At 42.6% G+C, this 13778-nt stretch overlaps 1 protein-coding gene and 1 long non-coding RNA gene across 5 annotated transcripts in view; one reads left to right on the top strand and one right to left on the bottom strand.

Annotated features, from left to right (window-relative positions):
* Positions 1-924: 924 nt before the first annotated feature.
* LOC106782799 (uncharacterized) lies at positions 925-11467 on the bottom strand. The gene is made up of 5 exons (XR_011431174.1): positions 11224-11467; positions 8544-8637; positions 8374-8442; positions 7931-8007; positions 925-1058 (listed from the first exon to the last, which is right to left on the bottom strand). It is a non-coding gene; the product is annotated as an uncharacterized lncRNA (long non-coding RNA).
* LOC100064020 (cytochrome P450 4A6) overlaps positions 10795-13778 on the top strand; it is a 20225-nt gene continuing 17241 nt past the window's right edge. For 2 of the 4 annotated variants that reach the window (XR_002804305.2, XR_011431158.1), the window contains exon 1: positions 10806-11095. Coding sequence is in view for 2 of the 4 variants with exons in the window: in XM_001495049.6 (XP_001495099.4) it covers positions 10844-11095 (252 nt within the window). In the remaining 2 variants the exon portion in view is untranslated. Of the gene's footprint in view, positions 11096-13778 lie in introns of all 4 variants that reach the window. The other 2 variants (XM_001495049.6, XM_014737492.3) reach the window with 2 other exon arrangements.

Here is a 13778-nt window from a genome sequence, read left to right as displayed (position 1 = left end):
ATCTGTAGGCAGTTATCACTGACAAAAGTTTCAGAATACTGAATCAAAATCTTCCTTCTTATAACTTTCAACCATTGGTACAACTCAAAACTTCTTCAACAATTTATAATTTTCAGAGTCCATGTACCACTGTTACATAATTGGGTCTGTACCACCCCTTTGTAATGTGTATATTTATTATTATTATGCTCCATTTCCAGATGAGGAAAGGGAAGTTCAGTGAGATCAGGTGGCACACTCAAGGTCTCTCAGTTATGAGTAGCAGACCCAGAACTCTGGAGCCCTGGCAACTCTTTAAGTAGTTAGAGACAGTCATCAAGACTTTCCAAGTCCTCAGTGTTTCAGCTCTATAGTTTTAGCAAGTCAGATGTGGTCTTGCACTAATAGCCACCACCACAGAGTCAAGATGTGGAGACTAGATGGTGTCCATGGCAATCATCTTGGAACTATTCTTCTGTTCCTACTCCAATCTGGGACCAATTTAGGCTCTTGCCTCTCTGTTTTATCTCTCATTTTACAATTCTACTTCTGGTATTTGGACTTAATATTTACATTTTGAATTATTTCTCCAAATCCTGACTCTCTTTTTCTCCTCAAGAAGGAGGCCTGAACTACACGTTCTCTCAGGTCTCGTTGACCATTCAACACTGAACTTCTGGCCAAGTTTCTGGCTAGTGTTTCAAGCAGCCCCATCTTATCCCTCTTGAATGGGAATCCAGACCTCTAGTTCTTGCTGCTTTCCTCACATATCATCATCCTCATATCCAACACTTTTCTGATTTGTCTCTTCTGAACTCAAATGAGTTTGACAACATCCCCCTTAAAGCCTGATGCCCAGAAATGAACAAAATAATCTAAGATGTTATAAGCCTACTTCTTCTGGCACTTGAGGATGCTTAAAGTAGGGACATCAGTGACATTTGATGAAATCAGAATGCATATTTATTCAACACTCCAGGAACCAGAGTCTCCCTAAGAACACTGGCAAGAGCTGAAGGAAAGGGTCCACAGTTCTCTCTCTCCAATCTTGAGAGGTCTTGACGATGAAGTCTTCAGCCCTGCAAATTCAAATAGAAGACAATGTGAATATCACCCTCCAAATGGAGCACTACAGCTTCCCTGGCAATCTTCTCTAAAATATCTAATAAGGACACCAATTTTTTCCTTACTTCTTCCCACTACCCCAACCCATTGTTCTATGAATTAGTATGCTAGTCACCAGGAAAGGCCTCCATTCCTGAAGAGTGCTCTAAATGTACCTCCTAGCTAGAAACTTGCTGTACTGAATCACCCATGCTCTCTTTCTTTTTTTTTTTTTTGAGGAATATTAGCCCTGAGCTAACTGCTGCCAATCCTCTTTTCGCTGCGGAAGACTGGCCCTGAGCTAACATCCATGCCCATCTTCCTCTACTTTATATGTGGGACGCCTACCACAGCATGGCGTGCCAAGCGGTGCCATGTCCACACCCAGGATCCGAACAGGTGAACCCCAGGTCGCCGAAGCGGAACATGCAAACTTAACTGCTGTGCCCCTGGGCTGGCCCCTCTTTCTCTTTCTAAATTGAGACTAGTAACACTTATTTGTGGAATACAGAGCCATGTCTGCCTAACTAAATCTAACTATAGATTGGCCCCAACTGTAGCCACAGGTTGACCCCATAACCCTGTGTACCCATGCCTTGGTAGGCACCCAACACATATTTGGTTAATGAATAAATGAGTTCATCGATGGACGGATGAACAAACGAACCATGACCACAAGCTAACCTTTGGCCCCAGCTATTATGTGCAGCCAAAGAACAGTTATTTATGTTCTGAAAAAGTAGACATTGCAGCTCTGATGCAAGACTCATGATGTCAGTCTCAGCTGGGGTTTGGTAAGAGGCTGTGCGGCTTGGTCTAGCTCACTCCCGCTTTAGGAGACATAATTCAGTCTACACTTATTCTTCACTCATGTGTATTTATTGACCACTCCTGTGCACCAAATGCTGTTCTAGGCCCTGAGGATGCAGCAATGAATAGACAGACAAGGACTGACCGCTTGAAATTTGTATTTTAGAGGGGATGCAAACAATTAAAAATAAATGGGAGCCGGCCTCATGGCCTAGTGATTAAGTGTGGCATGGTCCACTTTGGTGGCCTGGGGTTCAGTTCCTAGGCGTAGACCTATACCACTCATTAGCAGTCATACTGTGGTGGCAACTTATATACAAAATAGAGGAAGATTGGCACACATGTTAGCTCAGCGCGAGTCTTGCTCAGCAAAAATAAATAAATAAATACATTAGTTGAGTTTATGCTAGCTGTAGTAACCAATAAAATACCCAATGGGTGACTTTCCACAACACAATAAAGGAAGTTTATTTATTTATTTTTTTATTGAGTTAATGATAGGTTACAATCCTGTGAAATTTCAGTTGTACATTATTGTTTGCCAGTAGTGTTGTAGGTGCACCCCTTCACCTATTGTGACCACCCCCCACTCCACCTTTCCCCTGGTAGCCACTAATCTGTTCTCTTTGTCTACATTTTTTAATTCCTCATATGAGTGGAGTCATACAGAGATTGTCCTTCTCTAACTGGCTTATTTCACTTAACATAATTCCCTCAAGGTCCATCCATGTTGTGGCAAATGGGACGATTTTGTTCTCTTTTATGGCTGAGTAGTATTCCATTGAACATATATACCACATCTTCTTTATCCAATGATCTGTTGATGGGCACATAGGTTGCTTCCACATCTTGGAGATTGTAAATAATGCTGCAGTGAACAGTGAGGTGCGTGGGACTTTTGGAATTGCTGACTTCAAGCTCTTTGGATAGACACCCAGTAGTGGGATAGCTGGATCGTATGGTAGTTCTCTTTTTAATTTTTTGAGGAATCCCCATACTGTTTTCCATAGTGGCTACACCAGTTTGCATTCCCACCAGCAGTGGATGAGGGTTCCTTTTTCTCCACAACCTCTCCAACATTTGTTACTTTTTGTTTTGGTTATTTTTGTCATTCTAATGGGTGTAAGGTGATCTCTTAGTATAATTTTGACTTGCATTTCCCTGATGATCAGCGATGATGAGCATCTTTTCATGTGCTTATTGGCCATCAGTATATCTTCTTTGGAGAAATGTCTGCTCATTTCTCCAGCCCGCTTTTTGACCGGGTTGTTTGATATTTTTGTTATTGAGTTGTGTGAGTTCTTTACATATTATGGAGATTAACCCTTTATCGGATGTATGACTTGCAAATATTTTTTCCCAGTTAGTGGGTTCTTTTTTTGTTTCAATCCTGTTTTCATTTGCCTTGAAGAAGCTCTTTAGTCTGATGAAGTCCCATTTGTTTATTCTTTCTATTGTTTCCCTTGTCTGAGAAGACATGGTGTCCAAAAAGATCCTTTTAATACTGACGGCAAAGAGTGTACTGTCTACATTTTCTTCCAGAAGCCTTATGGTTTCAGGTCTTACTTTTAGGTCTTTGATCCATTTTGAGTTTATTTTGGTGAATGGTGAAAAAGAATGGTCAATTTTCATTCTTTTACATGTGGCTTTCCAGTTTTCCCAGCACCATTTGTTGAAAAGACTTTCTTTTCTCCATTGTATGCTCTCAGCTCCTTTGTCGAAGATTAGCTGTCCATAGATGTGTGGTTTTATTTCTGGGCTTTCAATTCTTTCCTATTGTTCCGTGCACCTGTTTTTGTACCAGTACCATGCTGTTTTGATTACTGTAGCTTTGTAGTATGTTTTGAAGTCAGGGATTGTGATGCCTCCAGCTTTGTTCTTTTTTCTCAGGATTGCTTTAGCAATTTGGGGTCTTTTGTTGCCCCATATGAATTTTAGGATTCTTTGTTCTATTTCTGTAAAGACTGTCATTGGGATTCTGATTGGGATAGCATTGAATCTGTAGATTGCTTTAGGTAGAATGGACATTTTAACTATGTTTATTCTTCCAATCCATGTACATGGAATGTCTTTCCATCTCTTTATGTCGTCATCCATTTCTTTCAGAAAAGCCTTGTAATTTTCGTTGTATAGGTCTTTCACTTCCTTAGTTAAATTTACCCCCAGGTATTTTACTCTTTTTGTTGTGATTGTGAATGGTATTGTGTTCTTGAGTTCTTTTTCTGTTAGTTCGTTATTAGAGTATAGAAATGCTACTGATTTATGTAAATTGATTTTATACCTTGCAACTTTGCCATAGTTGTTCATTATTTCTAAAAGGTTTCCAATGGATTCTTTGGGGTTTTCTATATATAAGATCGTGTCATCTGCAAACGGTGAGAGTTTCACTTCTTCCCTCCCTATTTGGATTCCTTTTATTCCTTTTTCTTGCCTAATTTCTCTGGCCAAAACCTCCAGTACTATGTTAAGTAAGAGTGGTGATAGAGGGCATCCTTGCCTCATTCCTGTTTTCTGGGGAATGGGACTCAGTTTTTGCCCATTAAGTATGATGTTGGCTGTGGGTTTGTCACATATGGCCTTTATTAGGTTGAGGTAGTTCCCTTCTATGCCCATTTTGTTCAGAGTTTTTATCATAAACGTCTGTTGGATCTTGTCAAATGCTTTATCTACACCTGTTGAGATGATCATGTGTTTTTTATTCCTCAATTTGTCGATGTGGTGTATCACGTTGATTGATTTGCGGATGTTGAACCATCCCTGTGTCCCTGGTATGAATCCCACTTGATCATGATGTATGATCCTTTTGATGAATTGCTGAATTTGGGTTGCCCAAATTTTGTTGAGAATTTTTGCATCTATGTTCATCAGCGATATTGGCCAGTAGTTCTCCTTTTTCGTGCTGTCCTTGTCAGGCTTTGGTATCAGCATGATGTTGGCCTTGTAGAATATTTTAGGAAGTGTTCCATCCTCCCTAAGTTGTTGGAATACCTTGAAAAGGATAGGTATTAAATCCTCTCTGAAAGTTTGGTAGAATTCCCCAGGAAAGCCATCTGGTCCTGGGGTTTTATTCTTTGGGATGTTTTTGATTGCTGTTTCAATCTCTTTCTTTGTGATTGGTCTGTTCAAATTGTCTGCTTCTTCTTGAGTGACCTTTGGGAGATTGTAGGAATCCAAAAATTTATCAATTTCCTCTAGGTTATCCATTTTGTTGGCATATAGTTTTTCGTAATATTCTCTTATAATCCATTGTATTTCTGCGGAGTCTGTTGTTATTTCTCCTCTTTCATGTCTGATTCTGTTTATTTCAGCTTTCTCCCTTTTTTTCTTTGTAAGTCTGGCTAGGGGGTTGTCAATTTTATTTTTCTTCTCAAAGAATGAGCTCTTTGTTTTATTGATCCTTTCTACTGCCTTTTTGTTTCAATAGCATTTATTTCTGCCCTGATTTTTATGATTTCTCTCCTTCTGCTGACTTTGGGCTTTGTTTGTTCTTCTGTCTCTAATTCAGTTAGGTGTAGTTTAAGATTGCTTATTTGGGATTTTTCTTGTTTGTTAAGATGTGTCTGTATTGCAATGAATTTTCCTCTTAATACAGCTTTTGCTGTATCCCATGTGAGTTGGTATGGCATATTATTGTTTTCATTTGTCTCCAGGTATTCTTTTATTTCTCCTTTAATTTCCTCAATGATCCATTGCTTGTTCAATAGCATATTATTTAGTCTCCACATCTTTGTGCCTTTCTCAGCTTTTTTCTTGTAATTAACTTCTAGCTTTATAGCATTATGATCAGAGAAGATACTTGTTATTGTTTCAATTTTTTTAAATTTGTAGAAGTTTTCCTTGATTGCCAACATATGGTCTATCCTTGAGAATCTTCCGTGTATGCTTGAGAAGAATGTGTATTCTCCTGTTTTGGGATGAAGAGTTCTAAATATGTCTATTAAGTCAAACTGTCTTAGCTTTTTCTTCAGCTCCACTGTTTCCTTGTTGGTTTTCTGTCTGAATGATCTGTCCATTGATGTAAGTGGGGTATTGAGGTCCCCTACTATTATTGTGTTTTTTTCGATATCCTCTTTTAGCTTTGTTAATAGTTGCTTTGTGAACTTTGGTGCTCCTGTGTTGGGTGCATAGATATTTGTAAGTGTTATTTCTTCTTGATAAGGTGTCCTTTTGATCGTTATATGTTGGCCCTCTATGTCTCTCTCTACCTGCCTTATCTTGAAATCTGTTTTGTCTGATATAAGTATTGCGACACTTGCTCTCTTTTGTTTGTTATTAGCTTGGAGTATTGTCTTCCACCCCTTCACTCTGAGCCTGTGTTTGTCCTTGGAGCTGAGGTGTGTTTTCTGGAGGCAACAAATTGTTGGATCTTGTTCTTTAACCCATCTTGCCACTCTGTGTCTTTTTATTGGAGAGTTCAATCCATTGACATTGAGGGTGATTATTGATGCATGAGAGCTTAATGCTGTAATTCTATCACTCGTTTTCTGGTTTTCTGGCGTTTCCTTTGTTTCTCATCCTGTGTGTTTTAGCCTATCCATTGACTTCTGCAATTTCTTATGCTGAGTTCCTTATATTTTTCCTTATTTATGTTTTGTGTCTCTGTTCTGTTTTTTAGTTTAGTGGCTACCCTGAAGTTTGTATTCAGAATCTTGTGCATAACATAGTCCATTTTCTTGTGATCTCTTACTTTCTTAACCTAAACTGATTAAGTCCCTTTCCTCCTCCCCTCCTAAATTATTATTTTCATCTCTTATTCCAACTTGTGTTGTGAGTTTGTGGTTAGAGTGATAAGATTGTTTTTGGTTTGGTGATTTCCTTCCATTTATCCTAATGCTATAGTTAAATATTTGCTATCCTATTCTGATTCTACCCATTTGTCTCCCTACTCTGTGTTTTCTGACCCCTTTCTCCCTTTATTTCTTTTTTCAGGTATGAGGGCCTTCTTGAGGATTTCTTGAAGGGGGGGTTTGTGGCTACAAAGTCCCTTAGCTTTTGTTTGTCTGGAAAAGATTTAATTTCTCTCTCATATCTGAAGGATATTTTTGCTGACTAGAGTATACTTGGCTGAAGATTTTTATCCTTTAAAGTTTTGAATATGTCATTCCAATCTCTCCTAGCTTATAAGGTTTCTGGAGAGAAATCTGCTGAAAGTCTGATAGGGGTTCCTTTGTAGGTTATTTTCTTCTGCCTTGTTGCCCTGAGTTTCTTTCTTTGTCATTCATTTTTGCCATTTTTACTACTCTATGTCTTGCAGTACAAATCTATGTCTTACATTTACAAATCTAGGAGATCCGAAAGCTTCCTCCACACACTTTTCTCTCTCAATCCCTAGATTTGGGGAGTTCTCTGCTATTATTTCATTGAGCACACGTTCTGCTCCATTTTCCTTTTCCACTCCCTCAGGAATACCGATGATACTTAAGTTGCATTTTCTCATTGAGTCGGCTATTTCTCAGAGATTTTAATCAGTTTTTTTAATTCTTAGTTCTGTTTCATCCTCTGTCTGGAGCCATTCAACATGTCTATCTTTGATTATGCTAATTTGCTCCTCTATGGTGTCTACATGGGCAGTAAGGGAATCCATATTCTGTTTTATCTGATCCATTGTATTTTTCATCTCTAGTATTTCTGATTGATTCTTCTTTATAGTTTCAATCTCTTTTGTGAAGTAACTCCAGAAGTCGTTGACTCATGTCTCTATATTTCCCTTTACCTCATTGAGTTTTTTGATGATAGCTATTCTGAATTCATTGTCACTTACTTTACCTATTTCCAAGTCATCAGGACATACTTCTGTGCTTTTATTGTTTTCCTTCTGGTCTGGGATTTTATAAATTGCTGGATGGTGGAGGAATGGTTTTTACGCATAATGCTATTATTTGGTTGCGGTTACAGGCTGTCACCACTAGATAGGGGTCGAAAGCAGCACGTTCTGAGCCCTCTGCCTTCAGCCGAGATGGCGGCCCCTCCCCCATTCCTTCCCTCACCCACAGCAGCGATCCCAGTCTCTAAGGCAGGGAGCGAAGTTCTCTCTTACCCCATTCCAGCTCCAATGAGGGGGGCTTCAGCCTCTCCGTCCTCCGTTGTTTGGCTGCTGTGGATCTCTGACGATTTCTGTGGTATTAGGATTTTTTTTGTTGGAATGCGGTTGCTCCTTTTGGTTGTAATTTGGAGGGGAGAGAGTCCCGGGAGACTTCACTCCACCATGACACTGACGTCACCCCAAAAGTGGCAAATTTTATGTTATATATATTTTATTAACTAAAAAATTATAAAACGTAATATACCAAAACCTATTGATGGTAAATGGATCAATTCTATGGTATATAAATTATACCCAAGTAAAGCTCTTTTAAAGAAAAGAAAAAGCTTCTACCTGGGAGATGCCATCCACATAGAGATTAAAAGTAAACACAGCATCATAAATTGCATCAGCATCAAACCCAACTTTACCAAACCAAGAAAACAGGAACTACCTACCCACAGGAGTAATTGCTTCACGCCGCTGCCTTCGAGATTGACTGTCCCCCTCCTTTGCCTTTCTGTTGCCTATAAACAGAATGAGGAACCATCCAGGAATAAGAACATTAATTTCCTTTTAAAATGTGGCACCAAAACTGACCCGGCTGTGTTGAAGATGGTGATCTAACCAGTCCAAAGTCTTCCTCATTCCCTCCTTCCTTCAGTCATCATATCAGTAAGGATTTCTTGGCACCATCAGTAGGCACAGTCATGTGTTCCATGCTGTGGGAGCATAAGGACACAGAAGGCCTAGTTACTACCTGCAAGGAGCCCTTGGTTTGGGTGTATGGACAGCAAATGGATGGGAAACATACTTACTGGTTAATAACTGTTGACCAGCCAGCACAACTTTCTAAGAGTTCAGCTCATATTCTACACACAGTTGTACATTCTGCTTTGATCACTTCATTATAAGATTTCCTCATATCATTAAAAATCCTCTGGAAACATCATTTTCGATGACTGACACATCTAGCCACATGTTTAACCCGACACTTTCTCACAACAGATCTGGATAGTGAGGCTCACATTTAGGCCAATATGTGGAGCTGATAACCTGAAACACTCTCCTGCTGCTTGGAAACACTGGAGAAAACAGGAAATGCCCTGTGGAAAATTCAAGGGCTGCCATGTATGGACTGGAGGCTCAACCCAATAAGCTTCTCTCTACATAAATGGTTAACAGCAAAGTCTCTGGAGTCAGAATGCCTGGGGTGCAATCCTGGCTCCACCTCTTACCAACAGGGTAACCATGAGCAAGTAGTGAACCTCTTTGTGCCTCAGTTTCCTCATCAAGAATTGGGGATTTAAAAAAAAATCTGTTGTGTAGGGTTGTTGTGGGAGAAAACACAAAGTTCTTTGCTCAGTGCCCCGAACATAGCAAGTGCTCTCTGAATGTTAGCAATTACCAAGCATTATGAGCCCAACTATACAGAAGAAACTGAGGGCTCAGGGAGGGAAAGAGAGTTACAACCAGAATTCAGAGCCAGGCTCCCTGATTCCAAAGTCCTCTCCACTACTGCCCCAGGTGGTGTTGGTGAAAAGTCCTTGGTGCTGAGCCAAGTAAGGGAAAGGGTCAGGACCCAAGAGTCCCAGAGGCAGAAATAGAGGGAGATGGAAAGTATCACAGAACTAGGGGAAGATTGGCCTGAAGGGATGTAAGTAATTACATGGGCTGGGTTTTGAACAGGAGCCTAGGGTTTAGGGAAGAAAGAAGAGAACTCAGGCCCCACGGGTTGTGTGATGAATAACCTGTCACGAGGTAGTGAAAAGGAATAGGGTGTTGGGAGTAAGATGTAACATAGGTAAGGAAACAGGTCAGGAGGAAACATCTCCTTGAAAGGCTGCCTTTAAGGAATTCTTCCTGAAATATATTGTGTTTTACTTTGTGAGTTATGGGCCTTAGATGTGACCTTGAAGGAGATAATCATGAAAAACATGAGGGTGAGAGACTTGAAGATTAACTTGTCCCCATCCCTTCCTGTTTTGCATATGATCTCCATGACTTTTTCAGTTCTCATCTCTCTCTCTAAGTGTCTGCAATTAATGAACTCCTATATATCCTTCAAGACCCCATTGTTGTTTTTAGTCTTCTCCTTCCCTGGGTGGCCTCAGTTCACTATTCTTTCCTCCAGTATAGGTCTTGCATATTTTATTGTTCTCAGTTAGTTTTCTGCCTTTACCTAGACTGTGTGCTCAAGAAATATTTGCTGAGTGAATGAATGACTAAGCAAATGGGCACTCCTAGGATGTACTTAGGAATGGGATTATTATCCCCCCTTAGAAAAGGAGAAACTGAGGCTCAGAAAGTGTAAGTTACTGGCTTCCATGTATTAACCCTAACCTGGGGCTGAGCCTCCGGAGTCCAAGGCCAGTGCTCTATTCACTGGCACATTCACCCTGCATCACCACTGAAGAGTAGACTGGGACAAACCCCTGAGAAAACTGCAGAGTCAGCCGAGACAGGCCACTTCAGAGTCCAATGGAGAATTGTTCTAGTCCAAGCTGGGGCTCTGCCTAACTGTTTTACCATGGCCCCATCACTTTGCCTCTCTAACTAGTTTTCATCTCTCAAATGGGGATAATAAATAAACCTACCTCACCTACTGGCCATTTGTAAACTGGAGAGTGAATTCCTCAAATCCAGGGTTCATGTCTGTTTTGCTTGCAGTTATGTCCCAGCACCTAGCATCCTGCCTGGCACATAGTAGGTGCACATTGAAAGTTTGGGTAGGAAACTGATGAGTGGAAGTTTGATATGTACTGGGCCATTATCACCGTCAGCTGAGAAAGATTTTCTCCCACTGTTTCCCAAAGTGGATCCTCCATAGTTAATCAACAACGGTGGCCCAGGTCTAAGCTCTGCCCTCACCCTTCACCCTCCCCACGAGTGGGCGTGCCAATTGTCTCCTGACTGACTTGCTCTAGGATGCACAGGGGAGGTTGCAACAGTCAGGCAAGTCAGCGCTCCGGAAGCCTCTGCACCATGAGTGTCTCTGGGCTGAGCCCCCCCAGACCCCTGGGCAGTGTTTCTGGGCTCCTGCAAGTGGCCTCCCTGCTCGGCCTGGTTCTGCTGCTGCTCAAGGCTGCCCAGCTCTACCTGCGCAGACAGTGGCTGCTCAAAGCCTTCCAGGAGTTCCCGTGCCCTCCTTCCCACTGGCTATACGGGCACAGCCAGGAGGTAGGAAGGAGTGGGATGGGATTGGGGAGGGTCGAGGGGGCTGGGGCTCTGAGAGCCTGGTCAGCACGTCCATCTGACAAAGCCGTGTTGTATGATGAGCATGTGGCCCCTGGGAAAAGCCAGCTTACCTCTCAGGTCTCTGCTCCTCATCCCAGTCCGGGAAGCTCACTCCTTCACAGGAAGCCTGTGCCGGTGTTCTCTGGTCTGCCAGACACACCTTCCTTAGGTAGATTTGCAGGCTGATCTGACAGCCCTGCACTTTAGGACAATGACTGTTCCTTCCTGAATCTCCTCCCTCTCAAGGCTGAGCAGCCTCAGCTGTTCTCACAGAAAAGGCTTCTAGATGCCTCCTCGCCCCAGTCACTCAACCCCAACCCCTCTGCCTGGCCCTGAGCCTAACTGGGAACACAGATGTCACTCTATGTGTCCCTGCCCTGTGGGGTTCACAGTCTGTGGAGAAGATAATCAGAAATCTAAGAAGGTGTCATGTCACAGGAAAAGAGCTCACTTGCTGATCTGAGGGTTGATGTCAGGTGTAGGGGGACAATGAGCTCGATGTGCATGAAACTGAGCAATTTTCCAGACTGGTGATTTCATTCATAAAACCCTGACAGGTCACTAGCACACATGAGTGAGAAGGTTTCCAGGATGGCCCCAGGTAAGGAGCACTGACATTTGAGTTGTGCCACTGAACAGAGTCTGTTTGCCTCCCAGCTCTCATCCCCAAACCCCCATACTGTGAGCTCCTTGGGGCTGAAGATGTCGTCCCCCTTCCTGTGCCCCAGTACCCAGCACAGAGCCTGACACATAGGGATGCCTCACCCAGGTGTGTGAAGTGACAGAGGAAGGAGCAACCTGCAGGTTGAGTGAGAGACTGTGCCTCCAGCCAGCTCTGTTAGCACTGATCCCTGTGGGGAGAGGGTGCAGAACATAGGAGGCAGGGTGTTGGAGAGACTTGAGGCTTCCTCTCTTTTCAGAGAAGGAGGAAAGGTAATTATTAGCAGAGTAGCCAAGACGGGAATTGTTATATCAGCCACAGAGAGACAGCCAAAGCCCAGTCTGTTCAAGTAATTTGTACTGATGACTCCAGATTATTTCCTGAATTGGGGAAATTGTGGCCTTTTGTTGATGTAGTTGTCACATTTCTGAGCTAGGATTTGACAAAGGAGCCCCTAAAGTTTCCTCCAGTGACATTCTCATGACACGGATGGTCATTAGATGATAGGTAGACCCAGGAAGTAGATCATTTCTATTTACATAACTAACACACTCCTGGTACTGAATCACCTCTTACCTTCTGCTGGCCTGACAGATATTGCAGCCAAGTTTTTCTTTGCTTATAATACTGTCTGAGATTTTCATTTATTCAATACCTCTGTTATTGGCAGAGTCAGGGATTAGAACACCACACGTGATTAGCTTAAGCTAATCTTTCAGGCCAGATGACAAGTGACAAGTTGGGGCAGTTCAGCATATGGGCTCTGTTGCCAAGTTACCTAGATTCACATCCCAGCTCTGCCACACACTTTGAATACTCGCTCTATGCCTCAGTTTCCTCACCTATAAATTGGGGATGATGATGATACTGATATTACTCAAGTGAGTTATTATAATCCTAGAATGAGGACTAGCACAGACAGAGACCACGGTTAACTCACACTTTTGCATGAATTTAGAATAATATTAATGCCTGTGAAGGACAAGCATTTTGTAGGCTTAACAAACTCACTGCATTAAATAGGGTTGAAATCCAGTAGGAACTATGAAAGGGGACTCACAACTTTGGGATCCAAATAGCCCCAAACAGCCCAATCTTTCCCGTGTCCTCCCTCCTATCGCGGGTGTAGCTTCCCTGTCAGCAGAGCCCACACATCTGGTGATGGCCTGTGTGGCTGCATTATTACCTATCTACATGTTCTCCTTGTGCCCCCCTTGGGAGAAATTCCTCTGTGGCTGCAGTTCCCAGGAGCAGCCACGTAAGGACAGCTCCAGGAGAGCACTGTCTGCCCTGAGTAGCCCCTGCCTGGAGCCCATATGGACACAGGTATTTGCCTACATGGTTACTGCCACTGCCACCATGGACATCATCTACTCTTCAAGAGTCTCGACTGGCTCTTGCCAGACCTGCTAAGGGATAGATGGCCGCCTCAGCTGTTGACTAGAGGGCTGACAGACCAGTGGGCTCCACAATGGCCCAGAGAGGAGAATGGACGGTCAGAACACAGTTTAGCTCCTTGAGGTTCCTATGGGAACTAGTGACAGTGCCCAAGGGCAGGGTTTCCAGGAAGCTGACTGGCTTGGGCATCAAGCAAACAGAAAGGAGGAATGCTACTGTGCTGAACCAGGGTCCCCAGGCTTCTGCTGGGCCAGTATGAAGGGATCCTAGAGGACCAGGTAACATAGCTTGGATGATAAGACGCTCCCACTGGTCAGTTCCCACACTGGATCAAAGAAGAAGGGCAGCCCTGGTGTTGGACATGACCTGGGAGGACAGAGAGGCCTTCGGAAGTAATTCAAGCAGGACACTTCTCAGTTAAGGGCAGGATTGTCTGCCCCACCCCTACTCCAGCTAGAAAATAAGCTCCATGGAAGCAGGGACTTGAGTTGTTCACTGTTGAATCTACAGCAGTGAGGACGGTAATTGACCCAAAGTAAATACTCATCACACATGTAAAGAAATGAT

Source organism: Equus caballus, chromosome 2 (genome assembly GCF_041296265.1).
Source record: "Equus caballus isolate H_3958 breed thoroughbred chromosome 2, TB-T2T, whole genome shotgun sequence".
NCBI classification, from domain to species: domain Eukaryota; kingdom Metazoa; phylum Chordata; class Mammalia; order Perissodactyla; family Equidae; genus Equus; species Equus caballus.
The sequence above is the reverse complement of the archived record's forward strand: the minus strand, read 5'-3'. Positions and strand labels throughout refer to the sequence as shown.